The sequence below is a fragment of the Salmo trutta genome, chromosome 25 (genome assembly GCF_901001165.1).
Source record: "Salmo trutta chromosome 25, fSalTru1.1, whole genome shotgun sequence".
Taxonomy (NCBI): Eukaryota; Metazoa; Chordata; class Actinopteri; order Salmoniformes; family Salmonidae; genus Salmo; species Salmo trutta.
The window spans coordinates 34,253,554-34,265,843 of NC_042981.1; the positions used below are offsets into that span (position 1 = coordinate 34,253,554).

Consider the following 12,290-nt stretch of genomic DNA (forward strand, 5'->3'; position numbering starts at 1 on the left):
GGTTCCCCCCCTAATAGACTTTAGGTTGGTGCGCCGGGAGTACGCACCGTTGGAGGGGGGGTACTGTCACGCCCTGACCAGGTGAACTCTTCTATTTTGGTCAGGGTGTGGCATTTCTATAGTTTATTTTCTATGTTTTTGGTATAGCCTTGCTTTGGGGCGTATTTCTATGTTGGGTTCTGTCGATTCCCAATCAGAGACAGCTGTCGCTAGTTGCCTCTGATTGGGGAATCATATTTAAGTTCCTTTTCCCCCCACGATGTTTGTGGGTTGTTGTCTCTTTTGTTGGAGCAGTAACGATACGTTTATTCTCTGTTTTGACCGTGTTATTTCAGTCTGTAATAAATAACATGTGTTCGCTCCCAGCTGCGCCTTGGTCCACTTCTTCCTTCCTGCACGACTATCGTTACACCCACGTTTTGTAGAGACAACAGACCTATACGGAGAACCTTAAAAACACAGTAGTTCCGTTAAACTTGAAATCCTCAAAATACTTCAAACACTAAAAGCCAGAGTTAGTAAGAAAATAGTATTTTAAAATGGCCTTTCCTCTCTGTTACAAACCTAAAAGCCAGAGTTAGACTATTTCTCACTTTGAATCACACTTCCTCTCCTTTACAAGCATAGTAAAAGAAACATAACTGTACAAAACAGGTTCACAGTCCTTGGCTCCATTTAGCTCTCATGAGGTTTCTCTTCCCGTTCCCCACTGGGGCCGTTGGGCAATGGCTTGTTGCTGAAGTTCCAGTCGACAGGGTTGAGGAGCTGCATGGTCTTCCTGTGTGTCCAGATGGGGTTGATGAGCCCTGTGAGCAGGGCCAGGCCAGTGTAGAAGAGGACTCGATGGGGCAGAGCCACGTACATGTTCATCTCCCCCCAGTGGCTCCAGCTCACCCACCACATGTAGTAGGTAAGCACCATGCGGCAGTGGAACATGTGGACCATCACCCACTGGTTGGCCTTCCAGAAGAGGGTCCTCGCCCAGCCCGCCTAGACGGGAGAGAAGAGAGGGATACTTAGAGAAGGACATTTACTGATTGGGTAGGGGATAAAGACGGCCAGTGTTTGTGGATATCTATATGGATTGCATATAACATATTGGACAATAAAACAAGTAGCATGTGAATTCTCATGTGATTTGGGTCCATTTCTGCCTAGAAGTTCCCCTTTCTCAAAATGGCCACCTTCATTTATCACTGCTGCCTATCATGGTAAGGTTTCAGTGTTGAGTATGTAAACAGAAAAGAGGAATTGAAATCTCTGCTTTCTATATCTAGCCCACCAGCAAAACAACTGAACTATAATTTTTTTTTTTAAAGCTTACAGTACAGCTTCACAAATGGAGTCAAACAACAACATTCTGCTGTATATGATGAAAGGCACCAGACAGACATAAACACTACCTTTAGTAACATCCAGGAGATGCAGGTGAAAGGCGTGCTCATCTCCAGCAGCAGAGTGACCATGGGCAGGTAATGCCCTAGTGAGTCCCAGACCACGGCCCCAGTGAACCCCGACAGGGCAAAGAAATGGTGGGTAGCCAGAGCAAGGTCGAAGGACCTGAACACCACACTGGAGAGATGCAGCGCCACATTCTCAAACAGGAAGAAGCCTGTGGCGATGAGCACGGTGAACCACGACCAGTCCTCCTGACCTCTTATCCTGTCCCTTGACAAGGCCGAGTCTTCGGTCAGCGCTCGTAAGCCTGCCACCGTGCCCTGGAGGCCGAATACGGCCCGTGTGACCGCCAGGTTCCAGAACACCTTCTCCTTGGCCAGCAGAGAGTGGTAGGTCTGGGAGAGGGCTGTGGACACCAGGTGGGAGAGGAAGAAGATGGCAGTGTAGAAGGCAAAGCCCAGGCTGATGATCTGGAGGCGAAGGACCCAGGAAAAGTAGTCTGGACTGGGGTCAGCGGGGCTCTTGAATGCCGGCAAAGGGTTGGCCTGCTGGGAGGTCATGTTGATTTGTGTGGGTGGGATGGTGGATGATGTCTGTTGCTCTTACATCCGTGGAGTTCTCACAGAGTTGAGTAACCAGTAATCACTTTAGTGTCCCATGGGTTAATTATAAACCACCCTGTAAAATGTAAATTAAAGCCAACACACAATGGTCAATGTTCATAAAATAGTTACGACATGTCAAAATGTGCTAGATGACCCAAAGACCGTTGAACAGTACTTTCTATACCTAACCAAAAACATGATCAGTTATTGACCCAAGGTAAGGTGATTTTTGTATGTTAACTTCTGGCTGTGCTTGAAATGACAGGGGCACAAGAATGGAGAAGTGAGTGATTTCACATCTTTCGTTTGACAGACGATAACATAAGATATCAGGCGCCTGTTTATCTGAGGCAATTCATCTGACCATGTGTCAACTGAATTTCCAACAACGTAGTCTGATTAATCAGGCTGAAAAACACAATTAATTGGTATATACAGCCTGAAACTAATGCCTGCAAAATTGTGTAAATGTTCCTTACAAGCCAGAATGTTTAATAGAATTATATTTAAACTTACTCGAGCTGTTTGTCCTTCAGCTGCTGGAAATTTGAGACAAAATATTCACAGGAAAGTATTGTTAACCAAACTTTTTTAGAGAGCCAGTAGGTGTATGGTCAAATTAGTTTTATACTGGATATTCAGTTCTCTCTCCTCAAAAGCTATTGAACCAAGCATGCCATGATAATGAAAATGGTATATTCTGAATTAGGGGAGGATGAGCTGCTGAAGGACAAACCGCACAGACAACCGGTAGTGTACGTTCAAATGACATTTTATTCAACATTCTGGCTTGTAAGGAACATCACCATGATTCTGCAGGAATTCGTTTCAGGCACTACCAATTAATTGTGTAGTACAACCTGATTAATCAGACTAGCAACAACTTAGCTCAATCAGTTAGTTACGTTGTTACAGAGTAAAGAAAAACACAGGCCACTTTTACTAAAATCTGTAACATTGTTAATGTTGTTGACTAACATTATTTCACTCTGGCACAATTGCGATCAGACTGGTCTCATAAATGTAACCTTTATTTAACTAGGCAAGTCGGTTAAGCATTTGTTCTTATTTACAATGACGGCCAACACCAGCCAAACCCGGACGATGCTGGGCCAATTGTGCACCGCCCTAAGGGACTCCCAATCACAGCCAGTTGTGATACAGCCTGGATTCGAACCAGGGTGTCTGTAGTGACGCCTCTTGCACTGAGATGCTGTGCCTTAGACCGCTGCACTACTCCGGAGCCCCTTGAACGTAACATAGTCAAATGTAAATCCGAGACTCGTAAATTAGTATGACATGATTACATAAGATAGAAGGTTACTTAAGGCAAAAATTATAGGAGGATGGTAGGTCGGGCATGTAAGACAAACGTCTAGCAACCCAAAGGATGGTTGGTCAGGGTGGATGGGAACATCTCGCAACCCAAAGGTGTTGTGTGTTTGAATCCCATCACAGGCAACTTTAGCATTTTAGATAAGCAACTTTAACTACATACTACTTTACAACTACTTAGTATGTTAGCTCACCCTTCCCCTAACCATTTTACCTACCTAACTCCAACCCATTTACGTTATTTAGCAGACGCTCTTATCCAGAGCGACTTACAGTAGTGAAGGCATACATTTCTTAATTTTTTTTTCTGTGCTGGCCCCCTGTGGGAATCGAACCCACAACCCTGATGTTGCAAACACCATGCTCTACCAACTGAGCTACAGGGAAGGCTAGAGTTAGCTAGAGTTAGCTAACGTTAGCCACAACAAATTGGAATCTGTAACATATCATACTAAACAGTCTCTCGCATTTACGTACAGAATCATACGAAATACTCAGACCACGTTTTTACAATACCTCAGTTGCAACATTGTTGCATGTTATATTCTCAAATGTAACCGAACATAATGTAACGTTACTAAAACAAAATGCTTTTGCTAACAAGCCAACAGTATATACCGAGTCATCGCCATTGTAGCAAAACGTCTTTTTTGGGCTTAGAAATCTTAATAATAACTTACCTTATTCGTCCATTATTGGCAAACAGAGCTGTCTGTGAATTTAGCAGCGGGTTAGTTATCATATGAATTCAATTTGACAAGAAAGAGGAAATCCCGCCCTGTAATATTTTCCCTGCTCTCTTATTGGCCAACCCTACTCAGGCAAGCATTTTACCGTGTTTCTATTGGCCTAAATGAACGTGGCGGCATCTCATCTGTATGTCTTGAGGCTCTTTTAAATGATTAATTAGGTATTGTCCTCTCTATATGCAGTATGATAGGCAGCAGGATCATATCATATAGTTCAGTAATTAGTTAATTACATTGCATGCAGTACCTACTTGTTTAAATGGAGGGAGGAAAAGAAAATAACGAGACACTACCCAGTCCCTCAAACTTTTAAATGTTTTTCATCAAAAAATTTAATTGCAGAAGTATTTACATCAGATGATATCAGCAATGATTCAACTACTTTTAAGAGGCAAAATCTTCAAAGAGTTAATTCTGAAAAATGTGTAAAATACAGAAATACAGTGGTGATGTGTTTAAAATAACAGGAAAAAAAATAGTGAGAATCAGTAAACACTATAATATATAAAACATATATAAATGCATCTTTGAGAAACAGGTGAATAATTAATTTATAAATGTAACAGTGTTAACTAAAAGACAATGAATAAACAAATTATACATTCCGTATCAGTATTTTGCATGCCATCATAACAGCTTATCAAAATAACCAGAACAAAGGAACAAATTGATAACAAAACATGAATAAAAGCAGAAAATTAATAAAAGCAGTTTCAATGAGGCATATATTATATATTAATATATTTATATATATTTATTTACAAATAATGAATATTTGGCATTATATTAATCCTCACTATAGATATGATATACAAGAGATGAAAATAGTTTTAGCTAAACAACTACCTTTTTAATTTGTCTAGTAATTTGAGTCATTTCACATTCCGAGACCAAGGAAGTGGTGTAAAAGTCTATCTTGATGGTTCTCTACAATGTCAATATATTCAAGAAAAAGTCCCTTCAAAATATTTCAGAAATACTAAAAGCAGATAAGACAAACAAACATGTAGTGTGGCCATCGATGAAGAGGAACTGTCATAGACCCCAATCCATCATTTTTGGGAGAAACAGGGACATGTGATTGTTGCCAATGAACAATAAACATCACAGCGTGTGATAGAAGAGTGGCAAACTACAGAAGTTGGGAGTTCTACATTTGCCTAATCAAAGAATATGGCATTGTTTTTCTGCTGCCTTCATTAGAATGAAGCTAAACTAAATACTATGTTTATCTTTTGTACCAGTTTCAGTCGGCTTTATGTGAAGACGATAAAACAATATAAAAACTACATCTACCGGTGACTTTGTTTTCCAGACAATTCATGCCCAATTAGTTGGCCTTTTACACCCAGCACAAAACCCCTATAACCACAAAAGCTGACACAATATCCCAATGATATTATAGCCTGGTTTTAAATGCCTGGTTTTAAATGACACACAAACACCCTCTGGGGTCCGTGTGTATTCTGCAAGAGTTACTGTCATGACACATTAGGACATACAGAAACAATATGTGGGCATGAAAAAGACCATGGGTAACAAATCAAGTGGAAACAATATTAGAAATCGCCATGTCATTTTTTTTTTTTACACATAAAAAAATAAGTTGAGCGCCATCTAAAGGACTCAAATGGCACTGTGAGTTGTACTAACAAGCGAAGAACAGCAAAAGCAGGCAGATAAACAGCAATACAACCCTTTGATGACAGTTATGTAATGGTGGGCTCAGAAAGGGCAGCGTATCCTGAAAGTAACTAGTTTTACCAACAGGGGAGAACTGATGGTTGTCTGTGGCAGGACAGATACCATTTTTTTATGGCACAATTTGTTATTCTATAAATGGCACTGGTATGTATAAAATGGAACATTATAGTGAGTAATTCAAATGCAGAGTACAGAATTACTCTCATAAATGGAATGGTAGTAAAAAAAAGCAGCCTGCTTTTCAATACTGAACATCCACTATAAACTCCTCTGATCCTCCATGTAAAATTGTGTATTCCACTTTTTAATTTCCCCTCGACCTTTCAAATATTCATCACACAGACATAAAAGCATTGAAAAAAAGAAGCTAAGCTATGCATGAATATGCTGCTAAAGCCATGGTGTATAGATTGAATCTGAGCTTTCAATCAGAGTTGCTGGCTCTCTACCTGGGCTACTTGCCATTCCTTAGGCCATCATGTCACCATTCATAATGCTGCTATGAGCATTGTGGGTTATCTGGATGGAATCCAATTGGAAATGGTACTGTAGAGGAGAAAATACGTCTGAAATATGAGCCAAAGTAGTGGACAGCTGCCTCACTAAGGCAAACAAGAGAGGAAGAGAAGGGAATTTAAAATACTTGGCACACACTCATAGACGCAAACTCACATGCTTGCTTGCACACACACACGCAAGCCCACCAACCCTGATGAATTTGCATATAAATACACACACACACACACACACCTCTGTCATTTCAATGACACACAGTAAAAGAAGCAGCGAGGATGTCAGAGTGTATCCTCCAGGGATACCAGGGTTGATATAGAGACAAACCAGATCTATGTAACCCACATACTGCTGTGATCACCATGTACTTTACCCTGTTATCCTCAACAGTAGAGGCAGTACAGTACAACCATCAGCACTTTTGCTTTGAAGGGCCTTTGAGGCAGTCTGGTAGATCTTTCCAAGGACCTTTAAGGGATGACACTTAAGTAAGCCCCATATCTGTAACCAGCACACTGGGGTATATGAGAAAACCCCATCACAACCTCCATCAAATCCACCATCTCTATCCACCTACAGAACTACCGCAGCATGGAACAACACCAGCTACACCTCAAAGCAGAGATCCCAGACTCCCCTAAGTCAGCATGTATCAGTGTGAGTCTTTCTCTGCCACTGCTGCATGTCTGTCTGTGTAAAACTGTAGGAAGTAGGAACAGCAGGGGAACATCGCTAACCTGCCAACACAGATCCTGGCTTCCTGCACGACAGATAACGGTGCACTACAGCTACTATACCGTGTCATTTTGGCTAGGTTGGTTCCCTCCCTCCAACGAAATGACATCACTGAGATAGATGTATGCAGACAGCAGCCAGATCTTCACTCCCCTGGGAAGGGAATGTTTCTACACTCGCACTCATTTCATCCACACTAACTAGTCATGATACAAAATAAAGCCATGGAAGACATAAATCATTTAATAAAATATGAGGTAAAGATAAAATGATCAAAAGAAAATGCAACTATTTTCTGTATCCTGCAAGCAACTGTAATATCCTGCAAAACATTTCAAAATGTCCTCTAAAATGTGCCTTGTTTATGTTGTTTCCAAACATCTATAATTGAACTGACCCCTAGGACAAGGCTATCAAAACAGTATCTTCTAGCAATGTAAGAATGACATACAGATGACACATAGTGACTGTTGGGCCACTGAGAAGGTGACGGTGGGGTCATGTCTCTGCGGCACGATAGGCGAGTGGACTCGGGGACACGGTGACCTTCCAGTCACCCTGTTCCTGAAGCTGTCAACAAAGTGCCACAACAAGACTGTTCCTCCAACACAAACAGGACACAAAGTGACTCCAGACCGCTGAAAGGTACAGTGCTCTGACTGCAGCAAGACAAGTCTCTTTCTCTCTGCACCAGTTACAATAGAAGCCAGGCGTAGGCAGCCTACTAGCAAAAATAAACAATCATCATTTTCTCAGTCCCAAAAATAGATAGTTTAGCCGTATCAATTAGATAAGAGTGCTACTGTAAGAGTTGCATTGATTGTTTACCCAGTACTGGATCGATTGAGCAAAAAGTAGCACCAGTGACTTGGCTCATTACCCCAAAATATAACCTATAAAATCCATTCCAGTCTATTAGTAAAAATAGACACCATTCTGCAGCAGAAACAGCCTGTCCTGATGTATGCAGTCTTAGATAACATTAGATAACTCAGCGAAAATAGGATTGGCAATGCTGACGCCGACTAGCCTCGTGGCTATCAGTGTAATATGACCTTTTAACATATCCTACAGCAGCAGAGGGGTTTTCAAGGTTTGTCAAGTATGTGATAGCCTGTCATCACGAGGAGTAATCGAGTTTACACTCCACTACAGTGCACAGTATTAGTCAGAATCAGCAGAGAAGAGAAGTGCCCCTCAAATAAACACACCTCATCCCTCACCCCAACCACTCTAGTCCCAGGCCTTTTCAGGCCTCCTCTAGCCTCTTACGGGAACTGATCCAAACCCTGGTCACTACCATTCACTGTGTTACTGTGACCCAGGCACTATACAGTCCCCTCCACTTCTACATCACAGTAGGCCTCCGGAGTGCATGTCTGAGCTGTGTGAGGGGAAAATAACCCCAGTGTTCCAATGACTCATATTCCCTGCAGTACCAACCACACACAAGAGAACAAGTCAATCTCTACAACGTCACAATTTTGATGTCTTTGTTATCAGCCGGTATCAAAAAGCATTAGTCACTAAATCAAATGCTGGAGAGGTTTCTTCCTTCATATCTCTTCCCTCTGGGACTGTTTCACATTATTACCTTGTAGCGGTTCCTAGAAAAGGTAAAAATACTTTTCACACACTGCACTTGCCTGGTAGGTAATCAACAATAGAAACTTTCTCCAAGATTGTGCAAGCTGTGTTCTAATCAATGAGACAATGTAACTTATGTGTTATTTGAACAGACTGTTATTCCTGGGTTGGCAGCAAGGGTAGAAGAAGGGCTAGATGTTTGAAGAAATGACAGCACTACTTTGATACAACACGATATGTAGGAAGGCATGGAGATATGAGGTGAAAAAAAATCAACCATATGATTAAGAATATTAATTTCCTCTCTTACAATTCAAATACAACAATACTGTTGTGAACTTTGTTTGTACATTTCCCTTGGAAATACAGAGAATGATAAGTGCAAAAGTGCATTATTTTCCGTATATTTGATTTAAAGAGCTACGCAAACCTTCCATAGCATTTTTTCCACTGCAATGAAATGATGTAAAATATTTTTCTGAAAAAAAAGTATTACACGTTGTCTGCTTCAAGTAAATGTCATTACATGTGAAATGTCAATAGTATAGGAAAATGTAGAGTATAGTGTGGAACGGAGAAAGGTAGTGAGAATGATTTAGACATTTTAAAATCACATTTTTTACCATGACCTTTGACCTTTACCTGACTGTGTAGAAAGCTGAATTTTCCAACTTTGACAAAACCAGAGCTTACTGTGAGTGCATACAACAAAACATTTCAGAAGGGATGACCCACCTGCCTCTTGGTCAGAAGCTACAGTGAGGCATGTACAGTTGAGGTATTTCAAGCATTGGCACTTTCAAATAGGTTCACTTTAATCATTGTGTGATTGTTATCTTGTGAACACAATTGGAAACAACAGTAGGATAATTGTAGAGGTTTCCACCAAGAGTTGGACTCATCATGGGGTCATCAATTCGTAACTGGGTTTGTATTCTCTCTGGTTGCTGGTAGATTTCAAAGCTACACTTTTTAATTGCACTTTGCAAATGTTGAAAAATACATACATACCCTTCCAGAATAATTGAATGAGAGTTTTGGGGGTTGGCTATTCTATCATGTAACACTATTCCACTAACAAAAACCTTTTTCATGGGAAAACCAAGGAGAAGATGAACCAATGATGAACCAATTCTTAGATATACACTGAGTATACAAAACATGCCCTTTCCATGACATAGACTGACCAGGTGAGTCCAGGTGAAAGCTATGAGCCCTAATTGATGTCACTTGTTAAATCCACTTCAATCAGTGTAGATGAAGGGGAGGAAACAGGTTAAAGAAGGATTTTTAAGCCTTTGAGACATGATTGTGGATGCGTGCCATTCAGAGGGTGAATGGGCAAGACAAAGCATTTAAGTGCCTTTGAACGGGGTATGGTAGTAAATGCCAGGCACACCGGTTTGTGTCAAGAACTGCAACGCTGCTGGGTTTTTCACGCTCAACAGCTTCCTGTGTGTATCAAGAATGGTCCACCACTCAAAGGGCATGCAGCCAACTGTGAGAAGCATTGGAGTCAACATGGGCCAGCATCCCTGTGGAACACTTCGACACCTTGTAGAGTCCATGCCCTGATGAATTGAGGCTGTTCTGAGGTGTTCCTGATGTTTGGTATACTCAATGTATATCCACTAATACATATCTGTTAATTTGAAGAGGAGTTTTGTGATATCCTACTCAGTGAGGGCTGGAGTGGAGATGAACTCAGAAGATGATGATAGTGAAGTCATGAGGAGACAGATAAAGGAGGGAAGTGTACAGTAGATAGTCTAGAAAAAGGCTAGTTAAAGGAGAGTCTAGTTGAGGGGTAGTCTGAGGGGGGAGACACCCCTCACCCCTGACCCCTGTCCCAGTCCTCTCAAAGGCGAGTCTGGGCCTCAGGGATGTAGATCTCGATGCTGTCTGCTCTCTCTGACACCGAGTTCTGACGGAAGGAAGCCGCCCGCTTGGCCTGCATCAGCCTCCTGCGTGCTTCTAGGCGGTGGCGGTCTGGAAGGTCAAGAGACTTCTCCCGTGTCACGCCTCTCTTCCCGATCATGGACTTCTTTGGTGCGACAGGTGGTAACTGGACACAGGAAGAAAGAGAGACGAGCTAGACCAAAATCCTGTCCATATCGAAATCTATTCTAGAATTCAACTTGTATAGGCAGTAGTTGACATATCATCCATTTGAGTGGTTGGAAAGACATCGGCATAGCTAAACACAATGTCAATGACATCCAGTGATGCTTCACTAAGCATTTGACCTCGCATACAGAACAGCTCCACTCTATACCACTACTACGTGGCTCTGAGTAATCTCACATCTCTGTTTAATAAGGCTCTGACTGTGCTCTATGTAGCTGAATCTGTGACCATAGAAATATAAGGATCCTATTTCTATGCCTGTCTCACCTGTGACTGAGACTACCCACCATAGACAACAGAAAAAGAATACATTGTATTCTGTATACCCGAGTGCTACCCACCCTTTTCTCTGGGCTCTTCTCCACGGGCCTCCAGTCGTTGTTCTTTATCTGCTGCAGCTCGTTAAACTTGGCGGTGACGTCATCAATGGACAGCTGCAGGAGGTCCCAGAATCCAGCCAGGTCCTGAGAGGTGGGGCGGGGCATGGCACTGGGGTCCTGCGAGGGGTTATAAAGGACCACATCAGTGCCTGAATTACAGATACTCAAATCCCAGTGTACATCAGGAGTTATTTGTTGCACTTCTACCAAAGCCCACTAGATGTCCATATCAGACCTCAAACAGAGGAAAACCTCAATGAATTACGGTATATTTTTCTAATAATAAAACAAATGTTTCCAGCAAAGTCATGGGAGCAAGACGTTCAAAGTTCAGAAAAGACAAGCATCTTATTCCCATCGTCATCTCATGGTTAGACTATAGGACTTGGAGGACAATCCATTGAAATGAGCCATAACAAAATGTGATCAGTAAGTAGCAATCCCTCCTAATCCCCCTGAGGATGGGAAAAAATGAAGAGGGCTCACATTTCATTCACTGCCAGTCAGTCTTATTCATCACATCACATCGGCTAGAGTCACAATCAGTCACACTATTGACCCCACAGACAATACTAGCGAGACTATAGCCTAAACCAATACCTCCAACTCTGTTATGAAGTTAAGAGTTGAGAAATAAGATCCATAGCATCCCACTGGTCGCGGGTCACCATCTCCCCCCATTAATTCAGTGACTTTATGTGCTTCATATATTGAATGGCTGGAGGGCACAACAATATCCCAGCCGACTGTCTGGTGGCATTTCAGACTGCTGCATTCTGGATGTAGATCTGAATATATAGGCTCTGAAGTAAAGGCCAGGTTCACTCTGAATTACAATGAATAGTGGAAGGTCTCAGAAAGGAAAAATGGTAAGCAGTACTTACTCAATGTTAAGAAATACAGTTACTGTACATTGGTAAAAGGTAATTGCACAAGTTATAAACGCAATAGTTTAGGTCACTGCCACTAGAAAGCGATGCTAAGAGCTACAGTACATACATACCAGGTAAAGCTTTGGTAGTTATATAAGTCCTAAAGCTGTAGTATACCCTATACTACAGTACATACAGTAAGTACCTGCTAAAGGGTAATTCAATAAGTTGTGAGACTATAATTAAACTACAGTTAGCCTGGGTTAAGTTTAGCCAGTTTGCCAC

The 12,290-nt window shown here is 41.7% G+C and overlaps 2 protein-coding genes across 3 annotated transcripts in view; both read right to left on the reverse strand.

Moving 5' to 3' along the window:
* Positions 1 to 315: 315 nt before the first annotated feature.
* LOC115162473 (protein CLN8) lies at positions 316 to 4,093 on the reverse strand. Its single transcript, XM_029713805.1, has 3 exons — positions 4,019 to 4,093; positions 1,404 to 2,076; positions 316 to 990 (listed from the first exon to the last, which is right to left on the reverse strand). Exons 2-3 carry the CDS (start codon positions 1,956 to 1,958, stop codon positions 676 to 678), a joined length of 870 nt encoding a protein of 289 aa, XP_029569665.1. The 5' UTR covers positions 1,959 to 2,076; positions 4,019 to 4,093; the 3' UTR covers positions 316 to 675.
* A 6,105-nt stretch (positions 4,094 to 10,198) lies between these two features.
* LOC115162474 (disks large-associated protein 2) overlaps positions 10,199 to 12,290 on the reverse strand; it is a 179,990-nt gene continuing 177,898 nt past the window's right edge. For both annotated transcript variants that reach the window (XM_029713806.1, XM_029713808.1), the window contains exons 12-13: positions 11,095 to 11,250; positions 10,199 to 10,691 (exon numbers count right to left, since the gene is read on the reverse strand). In XM_029713806.1, the coding sequence (XP_029569666.1) occupies positions 10,485 to 10,691; positions 11,095 to 11,250 (363 nt within the window). In that variant the 3' untranslated portion in view covers positions 10,199 to 10,484. The remainder of the gene's footprint in view (positions 10,692 to 11,094; positions 11,251 to 12,290) is intronic.